Below are 23609 nucleotides of genomic sequence, written 5' to 3' on the forward strand. Positions count from 1 at the left end.
TAACAATGTGCTGGTGACAATGTCTTAGAAAGGCAAATTTGCAGAACCACTGGTTAACAACTTTTTGCAAGAGACATGCTGCTGGGTTAACAAATTACCCCAGAACAGAAGACTAAGGTTATGATGGTAACTGCTACTCCAGCTACAAAGCCCTTTTCCTCATTGGCTTTAGGATTAAAGATTTTGTAAAGGGAAGACAGAAAATGTTGGGATTAACTTGAGCTGTAAAATAGAACAGGATAAAGCAGCAACTCACACAGTCTCTTCTGTTTTCCCAGATTCATTATCTGAGAGTCTCCTTCATTCATGCCTCTTTCCTTCTGGGCCTCAAAATGATCAACTCAAGCCAAATGGGTTTCAGATAAGTGGCACATGTGATACTCTACTATGGGACAGAACTGAGTAAGTATTGTTCCTGAAGAAGGGATACTTACAGAAACAAAAAACTTTAGATTACAGTAGTTCATTTCAAGCTACTGTTTAGCATGTGTTGCAGTTTTCTTCTCTTAATTCTTTCACTTACTGGTGGCATCCTCTCTGCCAGTAATTACTTATTGCTTTAGTAAACTGTTGTGCCTATTAAGAACCCCATGCAACCAATAATACATTTGAAAACTGAACCACAGCTGATTTAAGAAGCAAAAATCATCTCACACATTCCACTCATCTCAAATAGTTATTTCTAGGAAAACTATTGAGACAGCGAATGAAACTGCTTGAAAGGTACTTGAAAAAAGAATATCTTAAGATACTCAGCTATAGGGTCATATCTTGCTCTGAGTGCCTGAAATTCTGAAACACAAATGCTAATTTTAAACTTGACTTGGAGAACTTAAGGAAGACTTGTGTCTGCTTGGATAGTAGCCACCTAAGCTGAGAGGCCCCTGTTGAGGAGCAGATGGCTCATTCTAGTTGAACTGCTACCAATTTTCTTCTGCGTATTCCTTCAATTCATCATCCATTCTCACGACATGACCAAGCCAACGCAGGCGTCTCTGTTTCAGCAGTGAATACATGCTAGGGATTCCAGCACGTTCCAGGACTGTGTTGTTTGGAACTTTGTCCTGCCAGGTGATGCCGAGGATGCGTCGGAGGCAGCACATGTGGAAAGCGCTCAGTTTCCTCTCCTGTTGTGAGCGAAGAGTCCATGACTCGCTGCAGTACAGAAGTGTACTCAGGACGCAAGCTCTGTAGACCTGGATCTTGGTATGTTCCGTCAGCTTCTTGTTGGACCAGACTCTCTTTGTGAGTCTGGAAAACGTGGTAGCTGCTTTACCGATGCGCTTGTTTAGCTCGGTATCGAGAGAATGAGTGTCGGAGATCGTTGAGCCAAGGTACACAAAGTCATGGACAACCTCCAGTTCATGCTCAGAGATTGTAATGCAGGGAGGTGAGTCCACATCCTGAACCATGACCTGTGTTTTCTTCAGGCTGATTGTCAGTCCAAAATCTTGGCAGGCCTTGCTAAAACGATCCATGAGCTGCTGGAGATCTTTGGCAGAGTGGGTAGTGACAGCTGCATCGTCGGCAAAGAGGAAGTCACGCAGACATTTCAGCTGGACTTTGGATTTTGGATCCTTTCATTTCAGCTGGACTTTGGACTTTGGATCCTTTGGATCCCAAAGGATCTCCTCTATGGAGAACTCGTGCAAGGAAAGCGCCCTACAGGTAGACCACAGCTGCGATACAAGGACATCTGCAAGAGGGATCTGAAGGCCTTAGGGATGGACCTCAACAAGTGGGAAACCCTGGCCTCTGAGCGGCCCGCTTGGAGGCAGGCTGTGCAGCATGGCCTTTCCCAGTTTGAAGAGACACTTTGCCAACAGTCTGAGGCGAAGAGGCAAAGAAGGAAGGCCCATAGCCAGGGAGACAGACCAGGGACAGACTGCACTTGCTCCCGGTGTGGAAGGGATTGTCACTCCCGGATTGGCCTTTTCAGCCACACTAGACGCTGTGCCAGAACCACCTTTCAGAGCGCGATACCATAGTCTTTCGAGACTGAAGGTTGCCAATACAATTCCTTCAATTCTGTTGCCCAAAGAAGATACAGTGGATACAGTGTCATCTAGTATGAAGGCAACTTTAAATATAATGAATTGTAGCATTTCACTACAATTCTGAAAGCCTACAACACCCACTGTTTCCAGTAAGTGCTCGATTTCTATTCCTACTACTTGGCACTATTATTGTAGCATTTGGAGTTTCCAAGCAGGACTGGATCAATGCCAACACTGAAAGAATAGACTAAAACAGTGGTTCCCAAACTTTTTACCACCAGGACCCACTATTTAAAATAATGCTCTGTTGGGACCCACCTAGGTTTACCAATTTTCAGAAAGGGATATCTGGAAAGAAATAATATTTTGTTTGTTTATGTATAATAATAACCAGAAAAAAAGACCCTCGAACAATCTTCTCCCTATATTTATACATTCTTGCAAACTGTAGGAGTTCAGCTCCTTACAGGATAGTTAGCAGCTATCTTGCACACTGCAGGAATTGAGCTCTTTGCAGGGTAATTAGCAGCTACAATATTTGATTTTTGAATAGCCTCAGGGCTTGAGGCAATTAGTTATCTGATCTTTCCATCATCCTTTGGCAACCCACCAAAAATTAGGTCATGACCAATCAGTGGGTCCCGACCCACAATTCCGGAACCACAGGCCTAGAAGCACCATCTAGGTCACAATCTCCAGAAAGGGAGAGAGCATATTTCTTTGTTGTCTACTTGATAAAATAAAGTCTCTTTCATTCTTATCTGATCAGAAACTGAGTAAGGGCCCAGTCCTATCTGATTTTCCAGTGCTGGTGCAACTGTGCTAATGGGGCACGCACTGCATCTTGTAGTGGGGCAGTAGTCACAGAGGCCTCATTTGTTCCCTTTTGTTCCACATTTGTTCCCTTACTATGGGGCTGCATTGTAGTTGTACCGGGGCTGGAAAATTGGATAGGATTGGGTCCTAAAACAGCAATTTTTAACCAGTGTGCCCTGAATTGTCTGCAGGTGTGCTGTGGGAATTTGGGAGAGGGTCATTTATTATTAGGGCCATTGGAGGATGTTAGCCCCTCACCAGCAGCATGGTGTGCCTTGTCAATTATCAAAAAGTTGATGGTGTGCCTTGACAATTTTAACACCTTGTCAGTATGTCCAGAGATAGAAAATGTTGAAAACTGTTGACCTAAAACATTCTCTCTCTCTCTCCCCCCGGTGGTAACAGAAAGCAAACTTATCTGTACAGTTTAGTGTAAAATTAATAGGATTCAAGTTCATCCTCCTTTCAGTCTTCTATACTCTAAACCAGAGGCGTCCAAACTTTTTGGCAGGACAGACACATTATTACTGGGCAGGAGGTCTAATGATGATGATATCATCATCATCATCTTTCTGAAATAGTGTTGGGGGCCGGGGGAAAAAAGAATTAACATTTTAAATTTGAATAAATTTACATAAATTAATATATTAGAGATGGAACTTATATGAACGAATGAAGGTCTTGCAATAGCTCAAGGCCTATAAAAGACCTTGCACAAAACAAGGCCAGCCTTTCCTTTGCTGTCATTGCTGCTTCACAGATGTGAAACAGCAAGCAATGGAGTGAACCCTTGGCCTGCAGTTCACGCAAGAGGTCGAACAGTTGCCCTCATGCTGAGAGCAGTTGTGTCGGGCCAGTGCAGGCTCTAGTAAGTCTTCGGAGGGCCATAGGCTAATTGGAGAGCCTGTGGGACAGACTGAGGGTCCCCAAAGGCCACAAATGGTCCCCGAGCTAGCATTTGGGCACCCCTGCTCTAAATCATGCCACAGAGTGGACACTCAGTGCTGCCTCCCCACCCCAGTATATCTCATCTGCTCTTATATCATCCTAGAATTCCAGTAATAGCCCTGAATCATTTTGCTGCTTATAAGTAACTAGGTGTGCTTTAAAAAAACAAAACACATATACACAAATTGCAACATCTCTTATATCACAAAGTATTTTTTAAGTTAGAAAAGCAAGTAGAGTTGATATGTTCAAGAAATATTAGCAAATGCAGAGGTAGAACAGATATACTCAAACAGTATACTATAACTCTAGAACAGGGGTGCCCAAAGTTTTTGGCAGGAGGGCCACATCATCTCTCTGACACTGTGTCAGGGGCCAGGGAAAAAAAGGATTAATTTACATTTAAAATTTGAATAAATTTACATATGTTTACATAAATGTATATATTAAAGATGAATTTCTATGAATGAATGAAGGTCTTGCAATAGCTCAAGACCTATAAAAGGCCTTGCACAAAGTAAGGTTGACCTTTCCTATGCTTCCGTTACTGCATCACAAATGTGAAACAGCAAGCAGTGGAGGAAGCGCTCATCCCACAGCTCATGCAAGAGGTCAAACAGTCGCCCTCACGCTGAGTGCAGTTGCGTCGGGCCAGTGTGGGCTCCAGCAAATCTCTGGAGGGCCAGAGGCTCATTGGAGAGTAGGGGCTCCCTGAGGCCAGCATTGGGAGTTTGGGCACCCCTGCTCAAGAATAAAGGCAGAGAGATCATTAAACTAATTTGTTTTTCTATGGCCCCAGTAGGGAATAACACGGTAGAACAGAGATCAAGGAATCTCCTCCACTACCACTTCAGAACAAAACGCAAAATAGAAGGTGACAGAAAGGAAACATAATTATGATATTAAAAGTCTTTCACACTAAACTAATTTGAGATTATTTTTAAACTGTCATGCAACTAAGAACTACAATCTTCCAAATAGGCAGATGATTAACGGAATCATAACATGATGCCCAAACTACAGGCAACACACAAATGTATTCCTGTTTGTTGCCAAAATTAACAGCACAAATTCTTCACAAGCTTGCACTATGTTCAAAGTACCAAACTCAATTCAAACATAGATGCCCTGTATAACAAAAATGGCAGCAGCTCTCTCCAACAATTACTGACAGATAAATCACATTTTGTATTACCTGCATGCCCATGGAGAGGAGAATGTGGCCGTGGAAGAGTTGGTGATGTGCTGGAGGTTACAATCAAGCTCTTTCTATTACTAGTTCGACAGCTGAAATAAATGCAGACAAATATCCTTTAACAAGGTCAGAAATATTTTAAGACTAGCATGTTAGTACTGGTCAAAAGGTATTGGGGTTTTAGGATTCAAAGATTAATTAGAGGAACTTCTTTGTAGCGCTAGACTGCAATGCTTTGCGAAGAGTGGTGTGCAGACTGGTCCACAGTGTGTCTCCTGGAGCTTTTCAGAGTCTCTCACCACATGACTTGGACATGCGCCAAGCCTCACAAGAGGCTCTGAGAAGCTGAGAGCTGATGTGCTATGGATCGACTTGGGTGTGAATGTGTGTGCGCATACCTCCATGCACGCAATGGTCTGCAACAGCGGAATTAGAGTTGCATTGCTATCCTGGATACTGGTACAAGTTCATGATCATAAATGTTATATACACAGTATCTTTCTCTCCCTCGTACACTCCTGTATCATGTGCTGCTACACTTTCAAGTCTGCAATTCTCTAAACCAGTGGTTCTCAAGTTTTTAGCACCAGGGTTCACTTTTTTGAATGAGAATCTGTCAGGACCCACGGGAAGTGATGTCACGTCCAGAAGTGACATCATCAAGCAGGAAAATTTAACAATCCTAGGCTGCAATCCTACCCACTAACCCAGGAGTAAGTTCCATTTACTATCATTGTTAAAAGTATATGTAGCCTATTAAAGGTACAGATCTATAACTTCCCCAAATGCAGTCACATACCATGCCAGTATCAAATCTGATATATTAAAAATAAAATATTGAAATGAATGGAGACCCAACTGAAATCAGCTTGCAACCCTCCTAGTCGGTCCCAACCCACAGTTTGAGAAACACTGATAAACAGTGTAGCCTGTTAAAAGTACAAATCTGTAACATTTCTCCCAATGCAGTCACATGTCATTGTAGTATCAAGTCTAATACACTAAAAATAAAATACTGAAATGAATGGGGACCCCCCTGAAATCAGCTCGTGACCCACCTAGTGAGTCCCGACCCATAGTTTGAGAAACACTGCTCTAAACATCCTGAATGAACTCAAATTGCAGAAATGGAGGAAAAGCAGAACCTAACAATGTAAATATAACATTGCCAAGCTTAGGAGTTTCTGATGTACACAAAACCACAATGCTAATACAAAATAGTTTGAACAAACCACATTTACAAGAACAAAAGTCCAATAAATCATGGGATTTAAGTGCATTATACCTTGCAGATTCCCCTGGGGGCTGGGGATAAGAATAGGCCCTCAGTTTGGCTGTACTTGTCGTAAGAGGCGACTAAACAGCCACCGGGTAGATGGGACTCGTTAGCCTGGGAAGGCAGCTTATCTGAGAGAAGGAAAACTCTGATCCCAAACCTCCACTGCCTTGTGGCTACATCCAGTTAAGGAAAAGGCTTCAGGAGTCAACCTCGAGGCAAAATCAGGAGCCGGAGTCCCTGAGGCAGTTCATGGCTGAACACAGTCATGTTCTGGCAACTCCTGCGACGCCGCTGGAACCAACCGTATTGGCCTCTGCCTTTCCATTGGACCATTTCAGCGACGTGGAGAGGGGGGATTTGCTGCATGGGAAACAGTCTATCCTCCATATCTACTTTACCCAGGCTTTGCACACTGGAGAGGACACTCTGTTCCAGAACCACCATTCAGAGCGCGATACCATAGTCTTCCAAGACTGAAGGATGCCAACTATACCTTGCAGGCCTTTAGAGCCCAATCCTGAGCTCAGCATTCCGGCTTTCCGCCGAAGATGTAAGGCATGTCGGTAGTCTGCAAGGCTTACCGCCAGGCAGGTGCCCATGCTAGCCCAACACTGGCCAGTACCAGGGGGGGCATCCTCCGCTGCTTGGCAGTCTCACGGGCCGCCAAGCCATGGCACGGTAAGCGGTGGCGGGGTGGAGGTGTTCTGGGGAGGCAGGTGGAGGGCGGAGAGATGGCAGGGCGGAGGCATGCCAGGGAGAGGGAGGGAGGCGGGCCCTATGGATCTCCACCGGATGCAAGGCGTTTGCGTGGGGCTCGGTGACATAAACGAATGCCTTTACTTTACTACCAACCTCTTGATGAGCGCTAAAGTGAGTAGCCCCATTGCGGGGCTGTTCCCTTACCACGCCCCAGGCAGCTCAGGATTGGGCTGCCCATCTGCTATTTGCTTTCTCAAACTTCATCATACCTTTCCTCACATTTTCAGTATTACATAACCAAATAGGAAATATGTCAAATTTGTAGCAGAGATCTTACTTCGCAGATAAAATCACTTGCAACTGCCATGATTCAGAGTTCACATTGACTGTGTCACCTGATGTCTTAGGGGGCAATGTTTTATAACGGCTTCACTCTTTTCTTGCTAACAGGTCCCAGAAGGTATGGTTATGAAGAGTTCCATTTTGTCCCATGTAATCGATATGAAAGTACTAGGAAAGGTCATCTGAGAATTGGGACCTGTTGTCATTGATGATGTCACTGATGCAGATGATATAGTAGCCAGCTATACCTTACTTTGTCACTGAATGCTATGGAAGCGGTTTAAACCTTGCAGTGCTATCTGAAGATGGAGAGAGTATAGACAGGAATTTTTTTTTTCCTCTCATACAATACAAGGACAAGGGGTCATCCAAAGAAACTAATTAGCAAGAGATTAAGGAATGCTAAAGGAAATACTACTTCACACAGTTCATAATGAGTCTGTGGAATTTGTTGCCACAGGTTGGCAACAGAGGATGTTGCCCCATCAACAGGATATGCTGATGGCCACTACTTTCGATGGCTTTAAAAGGGAACTGGACAAAGTAATGGAGGACAATAACTAATAAATCATGATGGCTATTCACTAATCTCTGACAATGTTCCCTCTGTTTTTTTCCTGCACTCACACAGAGCCCTATGGAGGCTGTGCAGGCACGGATGTCAGCATCTGGGGCACCTCGCCCACTGAGTTCTGGAGTGCCAAGAGGGAAAGCACAGTCACAGAGCTGTACGGGGTTTTGATTCTAGCTGCATGGCTGCGCAGCTTACAGGGAACACTGACCTCTGGGTTCAGCAGTGGTATATGACTGAATACCAGTTGCAGAAAACTAAGAGCAGAAAAGAAGTATGCCTTTCTCTTTTTGCCTGTGGGTTTCCCAGAGGCAGCTGGGTCACTGGGGGTAACAGAATGCTAACCCAATGGGCCTTTGGCCTGATCATGCAGGGTTCTTCTTATGTTGTTCCTGATCTCTCTTTTACTTGTCCAACAGTAGTTTGTGAATGGTTTTCTCAGGGACGTGCATTTCAGAGTTAAGTGAATACCCTTATACCAGAACAGTTTCTGAGATCTACTGGATTTCTTTAACTGCTGTTCCATTTCATGCTACACTGAATTGTATATGTGTATTTGACAAATTGTGTATGTTAATACATTCAGGTATGAAAAAGACCGGTACCAATACTGTGAAAATTAGCATGAACATGAAACAGAAAATATTACATTAACTAACTAAGGAAAAACCAACATTTGCTACATGTGCTTAAAGAATTCTCAAAATATTTAACACCACCAGTTATGGAACAGGAACACTGGTGTTAAATATTGTAACAAGATACTACGTCTCAGCTCTCGGACAGCATTGGGTCAGCAAGATAAGGTATGAGAACATTTACAGAAGTTAGTGGAAGGAAAAGTAAATACAGGTGCAGCCTATTTATCCACAGATTTTTTATCTGCGGATTTGTCTCAAAGTGAATGGGGTGGGGGTACTGAAAGTCACACACACCTTTGCCTCCTCTGCCCTGCGCAGTCCTCTCGCTCTGTTTCCAGGCAGCCCAAAACACTGCAAAAAGGCTCTGCCTCGCCCAGGCAGGGAAATAGCCAGAACACATACAGCAAGGTGGAGCTCTCTCTCTCTCTCTCTCTCTCTCTCACACACACACACACAGAGGCAGGTGCAGTAGCAACAGAGGGGATTGCTTTAAAAAACCCAGGGAGTGTTTGCCAAATTCCACCCCCCCCCCAGATGGTGCAAGCTATCACCTACACAAGCAAGCCTTTCTAGCAAGCAAAGCATGAGATTTAGCCTACAATTCTCTCCACACTTTCCTGGGAGTAAGCCCCATTGACTAGAATGGGGCTTACTTCTGAGTAGAAATGCATAGGGCTGGACTCTTAAAAGCTCAACATTCCACCTGTGAAAGAAGCAGGACAGCTGGCAATGGGGAGGGCTGAGTACGGAGGGGGAGGCAGGAGTGGGAGGAGAGGGGATTGCTTAAAAAAAACCAGGGAGTATTTGCTGAATCCCCCCCCCAGATGATGCAGACTCTCCTGCTCTAGCAAGCCTTCCCAAGCAAGCCTTGGGAAGCCTTGGAGAGACAGGTGAGGGTGAGCAGAGAGCCGGACTACAAGTCCCAGAATGCCCTGGGGCAGAGGAGCTTCCGTGATGGCGGCGGCCAGGGAGGGCTGCAGGAGCGGTGGCAGCAAAGAGGAGGAGGAGAACCTGCAATGCTATCGGGAGGCTGCCTGGGACACAGAGGATGAGGCTTCCCAAGCAAGCTCAGCATCCCACCTGTGAAAGGGGAAGGAGGGGGGAGGCGGGGGGGGAGGGGATTGATAACAGCTGCCTTAGTTTCCTTCCATCCAGAAGTGTCAGGCTGCAGCCTCTTTGTGTAACTCTATGGAATTTAGCACAATGCGTTTTTTGTTAATCACGCCGAGTCACAGAACTGAACTAACGCAGATAAATAGGCTCTACCTGTATATATACATTGGTTTAATGATATGGGTAATTTTATCCCCAATAAGGTTATTTTCAGGCTCTCATTCTTACTCATTTATCTTTTTCAATACTTAAGAGTGTACCAACTTTATAGCTGAGTAGTGATGAGCTACCAGTTGAGTTAAAAGCAGTGATTAAAACAAATTACTACAGTTAGGACCCTTGAAGTAGCAAGTTCTGTTTTTGTTTTTTTAATTAAAAGTTAAAACATGGTCTATATCTACATCCTCAAAAACAAAAAATGCGTTGTGCTAAATTCCATAGAGTTACGCAAACACGCTGCAGCCTGACACTTCCGGATGGAAGGAAACTAAGGCAGCTGTTATCAATCCCCTCCCCTCCACTCTGTACTCAGCCCTCCTGTTGCCAGCTGTCCTGCTTCTTTCACAGTCGGAATGGTGAGCTTGCTTGGGAAGCCTTGCCCTCTGTGTCCCAGGCAGACTCCCAAAAGGAGGGAGACGACAGCGCAGGGCCAAGCAGGCAAAGGTGTGTGTGACTTTCAGTACCCCCACCCCATTCTCATCTGAGACAAATCCGCAGATAAAAAAATTCATGGATAAATAGGCTGCACCTGTAGTTGATTTGCAGCTCAGGACTTCAACAACACGCAGAAATTGCTACATGCATATACTGAATGCATTTGAACAAGAGTGCAAAATAATTGGCTGTGGACACACAAATTTCCCTCTTTAAATTTACTGCATGAGGGAAATAAATTCCCAGAATTTGGAGGATCCATTTTAGAGATGTGGTTGTGGCAATACCAGAGCTCTCACCACATACCACAACAGATGAAAGGGGCAGGCAGGCCAAGAGTTGTCATGTTCTATACTGCTCTTTAACATCTTAGGGCCCAATCCTATCCAACTTTCCAACTCCAGTGTAGCCACAATGCAACCTCATGGTAAGGGAATACATGTTCCCATACCCTGAGAAGGTCCCAGTGACTGCCCCTCCACCAGAGGATGCAGCGCACACCCCACTGGCACAACTACACCAACACTGGAAAATTGGATAGGATTGGGTCCTTAATCTCCAACTAATTGCCATTCTCTCCTCTGCCTTTAAATTTCTGAGAGGAGTTATTCTACCAGTTGAAACCTAGTCAACAGGAAATCTTTGATACTGTAGAATAAAGGGGTCAATTATATTGGTGAAACAGGACTATTCTTTCATAGCTTTGCCACAATAGTCACTAGCACACACTACAAAAATTCATACAATGTCTCCAAAGATAGGCTGTGAAATTCATATCACAGAACTGTCAGAACTGTCTTTATAGTCATCTCATCCAACACGCATAGTGTCTCAGATTACTGAAGAGATCATTTCCACATCTTGCTGCCTATGCCCAGGGAGTGGGATGGTGTCAGTATATTCAATTGTCAGAGTTTTATTCGCCAGTACTACCACATGATTCACTTCAGGACTAAAGAGTCAAAAAGCCTCACTCCACTTCATCCCCCTATATCTGTACAAATCTGTCACACAGCTGCAGGAAACCCAAATTCCAGCTATGAATAGTCTGCTCCACCCCACCAGGATCCCAGCTTGGAGGAAAAAACCTTAACTAATTGTCACAAGACTATGGCAACTCTTAGGCAAAGTCTTTGTTAACACTATTTAGAGAAAGTTTTTTTGTGTGTGGGAAGTCATTCTGAAGATGAAAACAAATATTTAAAATTTTTCAGCACAATGCAGAAAAATACACAGGACTAAAATCAACATGTTAATGAAAGCAGCAGCTGCACAGCAACATTAGCTAGATATGGAAGTTATAGCCTTAATTATAGTAATTTAGAGATGGAAGCAATTTTGTAAGCTATGGTAGCACTGACAACAGGAATAATGAAGTCCTTCAGAACAGCTAAAAACAGGCAAGAATTTGGAATAGAATCTTTGCCATAGTGAAAAGTTTAAAAGGTATCTGGTCTAAAACAAGCAAAATTGTTACAGTTCTACATGTTATGGACTTTAGGTTTTGTGTATCACAATTTCACAATCAAGAATGTGTCCCCTATATTTAAAAATAATTAATATCCCTTCCATATACCATGCTAGCATCAAATTAACAAAAGGTATACATGCAACAACACTGTGGGATTCCCTAACAAAGAAAGCCTATCTGAGCTCAAGCCTAGTGAACTTAACGAAATGCTGCAAAACATTATTATTCACTCATATCTTTATGGAAGAGTGGGCAACTTTGCTACAGGTGACTTCAAGGAAATTTCAGACTTAACCTGTCTCTAATTACACAATTATTTTGATTACGTTTTTGAGATGCCATTCTGAGTTCTGTACAACTGAACAACATTCAAATAAAATAGGCTTCAATCAATTACCCTACCTAACAGTTAATCAACTCTGATTAACGTGTAATAGTATGAAGAATAATCCTGCTGGATCAGTCAATCTAGATGAGAATCCCCTTTGGAAAGCAGGGCATCAAGGCAACAGAAACTATTTCCTCTGAATCGAGAGATTCCATTTATTGCTAATAACAGTTGATAGTAGGCCTAAGCTGAAATGACCCTCCCCCCATTCTGGCACTCTTGGCAAGGAGCCAAGTTGGGTGTAGCATTTTGGCTATTTTCAGAGCAATGCTAAGGGGAAGAAACTGACAACTGGCACAGCAATGCTCCCTGGTGGTCACATTTCTTTCCCCAGGCCTGATGGCTTTGAAAACAGGCAATAAAAGTTCATATTATATTCCTGTATTTACTGATTTGGTAACCCATGTGCCTCCTGTTTTTGTGGAGATACTATTTTGAAGAGATCTTGTATTGGGTTTTATTGTTTATTATCTCTATTCCCCCGCCCCTTTTCTAAGTACTGAAACTGGTAGCATTGTTTGACTATGTGTTACTAGCTGCCTTGAGAACCCTGGAATGGGAGGACAGAAATGTTTAAATAAATAGGACCCTTTAATAACAGCAGAAAGCGCTACTCTCACTTTCATTCTCTTCCAAATGAAGCATCATACTAAAGCCAATCAGAAGGAGGGCAATGCTTTCTGCCCTCAATTCTAGTAACCTGAGGGAGGAAAAATGAAAGCCACCAGCTGTCGGAGAATACCAAAGAGATACTGAAAAAACAAGTGAGCAGGAAGGAGTTCAAGAAATTTATTCCCCCCCCCCCCGTTACACTTCAATCTCTTTTGGTTTGGTCTTGTTGATAGATCTATCTCTGTGAATTTACCTAACATCCCTTTAACATTCCTTAAAGCCAGTCCATTACTATCTTTTCTGACATTACTTTCTGTTGTAAGATATTTATTTACTTACCCTGCTTTTCTACAAGACCAGTTCAAATGACTAACAAAAAGAACAGTATTTTTTCATGACTTAACTGTTCTTACACACAACTTGGAAACAACACTACATTGGTAAGCATAAAAGAGAGGCTGGAAGTAGGTAATGTTAGAATCAAACCCAAACCCCCCCCCCCCAGGTATTCTTACTGCCATTACTGAGGTCCTTATGAACCCGAAGAAAGTCCAAGATTTCCCTGCCCCAGTAAGCAGGTTGCCAGGCAGCACCAGAGGTTACTGCCAACACCCGTGTAACTATGTTTTGTGTGTGATGTAATACTTTAGTTTTTCAGCCCTAGATTCAATGTCAATTTCCCTGGGTAACCCCCAAGCTCCATGGTGTTATGGCTGGAACTTTTCCATATCCTGCATAATTTTATAAATCTCATATTCACCCTATTATTGCCCTATCCCCCATCATGTTGGGGAGGGCCTATTGGACAGTGTACAGAAAGAAAATATATATGAACACTTTTATCTTTGCAGGGAAGGTACTTCAGGTCCTTGATCACTTTATTGCCCTTTCCTTACTCTGTGACATTTTTAAGATGGGGTCTTTTCAGATAGTATCAGCTTTGGTAACTCAGAATAATGATTCTCCTAGGCCGCCACTGAGGAAATAGCCAAGCTGCCCTGGAACTCAGTTATGATTGACTCATCAGCCTTGACACCCAAGATCACTACCAGGTATAAACTTCTGCAGAGGAGAGTCAGCAAACTATATTTAATCATTAGTCTGACCTTCTCGACTGCAAAGGACTACCAGCTGTAGAATAAATTATCCAGCAGAAAAGCCTGCATACAGTATTTTAAAAGGCTTATCTTTACTATTCCACAGAATACAACAGGATTTGGTCCTAAAGCTTAATATTTCACGGTGACTCAAACTCCCATAATTATAGGGTTCAAATGCTAACTGCCTGCCCATTATTCTCTGTGGTGCCATTGTAGAGAAAAAGCTCATACACCAGGCATAGATGCTGATGTGACTTTACAGGTTGAGTCTCATTATTCCTGAGAGTGGAGAACTCACATGGATGGCAAAAAAAAACAAACAAGGAACTAAAGCAAATCAATTTAAAAAACAAAGTCCCTTTACTCCAGTGATTTAAAAACAGCCTTGCTGATCTTTGTGATGTTAAGACACAGTCATTAGGCAGACAATCCATCCATCAATCAGTCTCTCTCCAGGTGAGCTCCCTTCACCCAGAGTAAAGTGATCTTTACTCTGCCCCACATTAACAAGGCTATTGTTAAAGGACTGTTTTCCTTTAATTTAAAGGGCCCTTCTCATCAAGTTGAGATAGAATATTCTGTGGATAATTAGGTTATACCTGCAAACCCTTGCATGACTCTCTCTACAATAGTAAGAAAAGCAGTTTTTTAAAACTGTGATTTCAAAGGGATGCATTTTTCCCCTTCTCCAGGGATCAGCACATTCCTTCTCATTTGCAGTGGCCATTTGTGTTGAGTCAAATCCATGTATAAAAAAATCCTGTATACTGTATAATCAACATGTGTACAGCACTTTGAGAGTGTGTAAAGGTGTTAGGTCTCTCTTCTGGTGCTTCATTTTCCTGCTTTGAGATGTGCTGGCACCAGTCCCTACACTTTCTCACAAATGCTACCCAAGGATATTTTATGTCAGAAGTGTTTTAGCCAACATTTTATTTACTTTTCACATTTTATGCCACCTTTCTTCCAAGGAGCTCAGGATAGTGTGCATCCTTTAGTCCTCACAACAACCTTATGTGGTAGGCTAGTCCAAGAGATAATGACAGATCTAAGGTCACTCAGAAATCTTCATGGCTGAGCAGGGATTTGAACCCAGATATTCCAGGTCAAAGTCCAACATGACACCTTTCTGGCACTCATTAACCTCAGCCATATCATTAGTACTATGTCCTAATCAAATGTTGTATCTTCCAAGGTGTCTAGGTAATGGAGGTCCTATTAATCAATTTACATTACCAAATGTTCTCTCATCTTTGTTTTCAGAGAGGTTGTTATTTAATTTGCTCATTTATCCAAAGGCAGGGGAAGATTAGTATCTATAATTTATTAAGATTGTAAAAGTCTTTCGGAATTTGTTAGATATTGGTCACGTAACAAAATCAAGCTGCATTCACTTTCTGTTCCCAAAGGAACGTCCATACTTTAGGGTCATTTGTATATCTGTCACAGTAGAGAACTCACCAGAAACATACTGCACTCACATAAGACTTCAACTGCCAGCATGTGCAATTGCACAATAGGGCAAACTATCTCTTACAGGAGAGGAAACAGAGACAGCTTTTTCTCCTTCACCTGTCTACACTGTCAGTGGCGAACTGAGATGATACACAAAAACAGTAGTGATCAAGTTACCGCCAAGAAGCACCTGCTTCTTCTTCTACTCACTGCAGAAGTAGCCCTAGATGAATATAGCTGTGTGAATGCAGCCTCAAAAACAGAACTATTTTATCTCTGAAGCCTTCACAACTCATGAACCTATACCATCTGGCTCTGGAGAACAGGAAATTGGAAGCTACTGATTTCTTTATCAGTAAGCTATATGAAACATCTAGCATACTAAGCTGTAAACCTGTGTCTTTGGTAACTTCAACAGAGATCATGCTTCAGCTGAAAGCAACAGCTTAAATTTAAGCTTCTCCCCAAGATAGATGCCAAGAATTCATTACCAGCATAACCTATTTCCAAGCCCTCAAGTCAAAACTGAAATATTAATAGGCTACGAAAAGATACACTTGATAGATCACCAATGCTTACTGAGTAGGCAGTGCAGCCAAAGAACGAGCAAGGCAATGATCAGGACTAATGTTATGCTTGCCCCAGCACACTTCTGTTATAACTCTGGTGTTTGAGGCACCATTTCAACACTGGGACCATGTAACATCCATACCTCCATGCACTATCAAGAACCAGGAACCACCTCAAACTGCAACAACACGAGATTCACCCTCATGAGTAAATGAGAGGGATGTGAACAAACATCCACAATTCCTTTTCCTACCAAATAGCAGCCATTCAATGCGCACTGCTACTATGCCATTCTGCCCTCTCTTTCCTTTCATGGTACATGGGAGTGGAAGGGTGGAAAATGCCAGATGCAAGGGAATGGGAACAGGATACAGATATCTTGTATCCTTGTAGAGGCATATGGTGGGCCACTAATGGTGGGCCATCTAGTCCAGAAACTGGACTAGATGGGCTCTTGGCCTGATCCAGCAGGGGTATTCTTATGTTCTTACGTTACTTAAACCTATCTTTAATAGGGTTAAAAGCAGGAAGTAACCTGAAGTGGTCCTTTAAAGCTCGCAAATAACTGCAGAGGGACATTTGGTGTGGGAGCATGGTGCACTGTGAAGGAAGTTTAATAATTTATCCCTCTGCTCCTTTTTGTACCGAAAATTACCCCACTCAAGTGAGACAGGGTGAAAACCTTATGAGATGCAATAGGTAATTAACATTCAACTACAGATCGATATGATTCTACCTTTTAAAATAAACAATTTTTAACAACATGAACTGACATTTCAATTCAAAGCAAGTTCAATTCAATACAAAAATACTGCTCCATCCATAGTCAGTCATTGTAGTCACCACTGTATGCATCCAAGCATGCACATTTATACACCATTGCCTTTGACAGGTAAAAAAAAAATGTTTATGGTTTTTAAAGCGAGCGAGCGAGAGAGAGAGAGAGAGAGAGAGAGAGAGAGAGAGAGAGAGAGAGAGATTATAGACATGCAAAGTGAATTAGCTTGATGCTCCCTCCGTTGGTCAAGGAAGAAGTAATACAATTTGCTTCACTGGACAGACCATAAGGTTCCAAAGCGTCATTGTTAGTATTTTTCTTTCTGGAGATGGAAAGAAGTACAGCCTTCCCGAATACCTGCTTTTTTAACTAAGGAAACTTGAACTTTCCATTAATTGTTTTAGAAATTCAGTTTCAAACACACAGTAAAACAATATTGACAACAATAGATTATTTTAGAGCAGTGGTTCTCAAACTGGTGGGTGGCGATCCACAAGCCTGAGAACTACTGCCCCTTTCCCTTTACGGAGCAGGGGCAAGGGGAAAGCAACGCAATCCACAGGATTGTGCAGCTGTGGGAGAAGAGGGGCTGTGTTCAACTTAGCTTACCTGCTGCTGGGGTCTAGGGGATGCAGGGAGCCCTGCAGAGCATTCTTGACCCACCTCCAATTTAGCAATCACAACTGGGAAGTGGGTTGCGATAGTTGTTTTTAAAGTCTACAAGCTGTGGAGGGCCCTGCTCCCCACACCTCCCTGGATCCTGGCAGCAAGTCAGTTAAGTGGAACACAGTCACCCCCCTTCCCCCCCACAGCAGCACAAACCTGGGGATTGTGTCGCTGCTTTCCATCCCACCTCCCAAAAAAGTTAATTTGGTTCTCAAACTCTCAGAGAGTTTGAAAACCAATGTATTAGAGTATACAGAATGAAGGGAGCCTGTAATACACCACCACTTTCAAAAGCCTTGCAACATTAGCCAGTGACAAAATTAAAAAACAGCAGTTCATAAAATATGAATAAATTGCCCTCCAAAGGGTTAAAAAAATCTTCACTGTTTAGCTATAGAAAATGTTTCCCCCCTCTGCAGTTAACTGTAGTTAAGGTTCTTTGTAATCAACAACAAAAAAAATCATAGTATTTTAATTAGCACTAAAACAGCACTAGCTTGGATCTAGTGCTAATTCTGCAATACCTTACACCCCATTTAATGGAAAAATGGAATCTTTGTGTTCACTGAATAATAGAAGGGGGCAACAATGGGGGCGGGGGCGCTATTTCTTTCATGCCTTTCTTTCAGAAGGAACCCAGTTGGTCACTATGGGAAAGAGGCTGCTGGGTAGGATAGACCTTGCATCTGATCCAGCAAAGCTCTTCATATAACAAGTTGGAGATTGTGATCTCTTGTAACCCATTTACTGAATTTAAAAGCAAATAAACAGGGCAGATGTTCACATCAGAGGTGGGGAGAGGAAGAATACAAAGTCAATTTTTAAAACATCATAAAATGGTGGGTCACTGTGTTTGGCTAGTCTTGCTAACATTAAAGACTGGACATTTTAACCCAGCCCATAGATGTACACATTTGATCCCTGTTGTGTATATGCAACACTGGGCAGAAACGGCTTAAGTGAGTATTCCTGGCTAGAGTAGTAGTCTCAAAGCATAAGAATAAAAACACTTTAAAAGCTCAATAACTTAAAAATTGCATGAATGGAACTAGCATGAATGCACTGTGGGTCACTAATCAGACACCCCTGCTAATTGTGAAACTACAATACATGTGAAACTGTGAAAGACATACTAGCAGAGGTAGGGGTAATTTTCCAAACAAAAGAAAGGAAGTTTGGTGTACCCTCAAAATGATTGCTTTGTAGGGCCCATTACAAAATCAAAGTACAATGTGAATATTAAAATGATTTATGTCAATGGTTCTCAAAGTCCTCCGTGGAAGGAGGGAACTGCTTGAGTTCTTGAGAACTGCTTGCAGGGGCTGGGCTGCAGCAGTGACACAATCCCCAGGATCACACTGCTGCTAAGACAGAAGGGGGGGGTGTTTAAACTTACTAGTAGGTCAGGCCAGCTTCTGGGAAGTGCAGGGACTTCTGTGGAGCCCTCCGCGTAACCCTCTGTAGGGCTCCCTGAGTCTCCCATTCTCTAAAAAAAAAGCAATCAGAAACCACGTCCGGTTTTTTATTGTGAAACTGGATGTGGTTTCCGATTGCTATTTTTAGTGAATTGGAGGCTTGGGGAACCTTGTAGAGGGCTATGTGGGGCTCCCCACACACCCCTGGAAGCCAGCCAGACCTGCTAGTAAGTAAACCCCTCTTCTGTCCTAGCAGCGGTGCAATCCTGAGGATCATGTCACTGCATTTCCCCTTCCCCAAGCTTTAAAGGGGCATAGGCCAGTGCTTCTGAGGTTGGTGATCGCAACCCAGCAGTTTGGGAACCGCTGCTTTATATATTTCCTCTAGATCCTAGAAGTTTCAGTTCTCTGCAAATGAAGCCCCAAAGTGTTTTTCATTCAATCAACATGAGACAGTAGTACACAATATTGCATGCCAAAAACAGAGTAAGAAACAGTACTGCCTGCAAAATGTGTTTATCATATCACATGGAGGATATAAAAGGATGATAGATGACAGTCTCTATACCAAAATGCATACTATGTTAATGGTGAGACAGACCTATTCCACATCATGAAATCTACAGCAAGCAGCTTTCAGCTTCAAGACACAACTAAAAAAAAAAATGCTATGATGATTGAACCAACCTCTTTCAACTACAAATGGTGCTGTGGTTATTTAGAAAATACTATACATAATTTGATCTAATCCAGGTCTACAGAGCTTGCATCTGCAGTACATTTCAGTACTGCAGTGAGTCCCGGACTCTTCACACATGACAGGAGAGGAAGTTGAACACTTTCCACATGTGCTGCCTCCGATGCATCCTCGATATCATCTGGCAGGACAAAGTTCCAAACAACACAGTTCTGGAACAAGCTGGAATCCCTAGCATATATACACTACTAAAACAGAGACGCCTGCATTGGCTTGGTCATGTTGTGAGAATGGGCGATAGCCGGATCCCAAAGGATCTCCTCTATGGAGAACTAGTGCAGGAAAAGCGTCCTTCAGGTAGACCACAGCTGCGATACAAGGATATCTGCAAGAGGGATCTGAAGGCCTTAGGATGGACCTCAACAGATGGGAAACCTTGGCTTCTGAGCGTCCCTCTTGGAGGCAGGCTGTGCAGCATGGCCTCTCCCAATGTGAAGAGACACTTGCCCAACAGACTGAGGCAAAGAAGGAAGGCCCATAGCAAGGGAGCCGGACCAGGGACAGAATACATTTGCTCTCAGCGTGGAAGGGATTGTCACTCCCGAATCGACCTTTTCAGCCACACTAGTTACTGTTCCAGAACCACCATTCAGAGCACAATACCATAGTCTTCTAAGACTGAAGGATGCCAACTAATACATAATTTGATCTAAATATTTCAGTAAAACTTCTGTGAATTTGACAGAAATTGAATTTCTCAGAAATTGTGAATTTGAAACCATATTATGCCATTATTCTGAACTTGAAGACGCAGGCTATAATCCAACTACTAGCTCTTAAGCAGCCCAAATGAAATTTGAGAAACACTGAACTAGTGTAATCAGGGAGTTCCATGGAACAAGCTGAACTTTAAACAAAAAGATCCCTACAACAAGGGCTCCACAAAGTGTCTTCATTAATTTCTATTCAGAAACATTGCAAGTGTTCTATAGGAAAACTACATGTGTTGGCTGGAAAAGAAGATAAAGGTCATGGGGAAATTTTAAAACTTTTAGCATGTTCCACAGCAAACACGTAGACATGTCTATTCTTTTAAAAAATACTGTTCCAAACTTCACTCAAAAGTTTCTTCACAGACTTTATACTCGCATAATTCACAGGATAGACATATTCAAGTAGCCTGGTTGCTGTCTATTTGCCAACTTCTCAAACACTCCGCATACTTCACAGTCAAGATCAGGCTGGTGTATACACTAAAACCTGATAGGAGAGGCACACAATGAATTAATCTGTAGTTCAACAGTGTAAGTCAGAATGGGATGTTCCTCCTGTTATAATTTTTGAAGGGACTAGAGTACTGGTTCTCAAACTTTTTTAGCACCCACTTTTTAGAATGACAATCTGTCAGGACTCACCAGAAGATATGTCTTTAACCTGGAAGTGATGTCATGGCTGAAAGTGACATCCTCAAGTAGGAACATTTTTAACAGCCCATACAACCAAATCAAATAATAAAAGTTTACATTAAGTTTACAAATTTATTTAAAATAAAGAAGAACCCTCTATTAAAAAAAAAATCCCCAAATATCCCAAAGGTTGCAATCCTATCCACAATTACCCCAGGTGTAAGCCCTGTTCCCTATAATTGTTAAAAGCATATACATAGTAGCCTATTAGAAGTAAGGATCTGTAACATTTCCCCACATTCCATGGTAGCATCAAGTCTAAAAATATTAAAAATAAAATACACATCGAAATGAATGGGGTCCACCTGAAATTGGCTAGTAACTCACCTTGTGGGTCCTGACCCACAGTTTGAGAAACACTGAACTAGAGTAATCAGGGAATGATTTGGAAGCCCCATCAATAAGCCAATTCATTTAGCCACAGTTAATAAAATTTTATAATCAACATGAAGATCATTTGGTTAAACTAGAAGAAAATGTGACTATCTTGGATTCAGAAAAAGAAATTTTTATTATGCTACAATTGATGTAGGACCTAACAGCGCCATCACTAAAAGTATATACTTAACCTATCCCCTTGGAATGCATTTTAAATTAAGGATCTCCTAAGCTTTAGCCAGATGTGTTTAAAGCAATCAGGTTAATTTCATCACTATTAAGAAGCTGAACTGCAGATAGCCATTTCATGGTTCTTACTGAAAGACTGTGATAGTACTTACCAAAATATTATATAGCCAGTTAATTAGACTTTCTTTTTTCTCTCACAAAAATTCAAGTGTATAAGCAGTACTATATGTATGATATATTTTGTTATATTCTTCATGATCCAAACATTCTACTTGAAAAATTTCTCTCTTCACAAAGCCATTCTTAAACTCTTGCATTTTTCTGTGGCATTAACCACCAGATTACAGAGCCAACTCACTAACATGACATATTTAAGTCCCAATATAACAAAATGCTAGCACATACGTTAAACAATAGCTTGGAATTTAGTATTCAAAATGCAATCTGAGCTATTGTTGTAAACTAAGAACAAATCCTTTTCAAATGTACACTTTCCTAGCTTTTATCTAAGCTTCAGAGTAAGACAGACACCCCAATTATCAATTAGCTTAATAAGAGAAAAACGACTCTACATTTAATAAATGAACATCCTTGTCATGCTCTTGCAGAAGACAAACTACATCAATAACCTTGAATTTTCTAAGCAGATCCAGTATTTTAATATGTACTACTGAAAACATCTATGAATTCAATTATTTTCCGATTTATCAGCATTGATTCCTGTAATGCTCTCAGCCACATGAAGGAACAAATAGATCAAGGAAAACATTCTAAATTTTGTTTTTAAAATCCTGTGGTTACCTTTTGGATCGCTTCAGCATGCTTGTTTCTGGCAAAGAGAAATTGGACAGCACTGTCCAGAAGGAGTCAGACATGATCTTTGTAAGCTTTCATTGCCAGGAAAAATACAGTACAATCAAGCCACCAGCAATAAATAAGGGACCAAAGAATATCAGTGACAGAGCCAATGTAAATTCCCTGTAGACTATGCAGGCTGTTCCATTAATGTGAATGAGATGAGTAGGCAGGCAGGCAGGCAGGCAGGCTGCTGCTGCTTTCAATGTCTCTGCTTTCTATTGATTTCATCCATGCCTGCCTCTATCCTGAAAGGGGGTCACAGAATGACACACTTTATTCTTTCTTAAGGAAACTCCACAGCAAAATTAGCATTTTGCTAATGCATTTTTTAAAAAAATCTAATTGTTTTTTATTCGAAATAATATTAGACAAAGCTGGAAGATTTCCTTTACATAAAATTAACCCTACAGTGCTCATCTGCAGCTATAAAGAAACCTAACTATTTGTAATATATTTAAGTTGCATTCATCCCTTGCATCCTGTATTTCGCCATCAATTTGCCAAGTTTGTTTTCCTATCCTTCCCCACTGCTGAAATTTTTTGTCCCTTGGGAGAGGGATCTCTCACTTTATGTAACTCCGACAGGTGTCATGTACGTTGACAGTGCTGAACTACTAATGTAATAATGCTCTAATAAAACAGTACAATCTACAATTGTATTTTAGTTGCAAACATAAAGGAGAATAATTTTTACTAGGTGAAATAAGACATTCTATTTGGGTAGACAATTGGAGGCTAATGATTGATTTTTTAGTATATTTTACATAGTTAATTTGAAGATAAATTAGTCATCTTGGCTTCAAGGGGTTTGAATTTGAATTCAATCTTTGAATTTCAATCCAGGATGTTGTGCCATTTTTAAACCCCCCCCACACACACACACACAAAGATATTTTGAAACCTTGTCTTCCTGTCTTCTTTTTCCTTGCCGGGTTCATTCACCATTTGACTGTAAGTTGTGGTCTCTACCAAAACTTTTTTACAACCCAAAAAGTAAAGTACGCTGAAGAGTAAAAGTCAGGCTAAAGGACAGGTCTGTCCCTTGGGGAGGTCAACTGGGGTGGCCACCCTGGACCCCACACTAGAAGGGGCCCTGCAGAGTGGTACACCTCAGTACTCGTCTCCCTGTGTTGCTACTGCAAGCAAGTGATACAGCAAGAAATGACTTCAAAAGCGGTGATAGGGAGAAGTGCAGGGAAAGGCTGGGGGCAGGTTCAAGAGAAGAGAGAAGGAGGGACAATTCTATGCATGCCTCCTCAGAAGTCAGTGCCATTTCTTCATAAAGACAATACATATTTGATATTTATTTTA

General features: G+C 41.9%; 1 protein-coding gene across 3 annotated transcripts in view; it reads right to left on the reverse strand.

Annotated features, from left to right (window-relative positions):
- The window catches only part of MAST2 (microtubule associated serine/threonine kinase 2), a 217493-nt gene that overhangs the window by 85081 nt on the left and 108803 nt on the right, over positions 1–23609 (reverse strand). For all 3 annotated transcript variants that reach the window (XM_066626695.1, XM_066626696.1, XM_066626694.1), the window contains exon 5: positions 4957–5048. In XM_066626695.1, the coding sequence (XP_066482792.1) occupies positions 4957–5048 (92 nt within the window). The remainder of the gene's footprint in view (positions 1–4956; positions 5049–23609) is intronic.

Source organism: Tiliqua scincoides, chromosome 4 (assembly GCF_035046505.1).
Source record: "Tiliqua scincoides isolate rTilSci1 chromosome 4, rTilSci1.hap2, whole genome shotgun sequence".
Taxonomy (NCBI): domain Eukaryota; kingdom Metazoa; phylum Chordata; class Lepidosauria; order Squamata; family Scincidae; genus Tiliqua; species Tiliqua scincoides.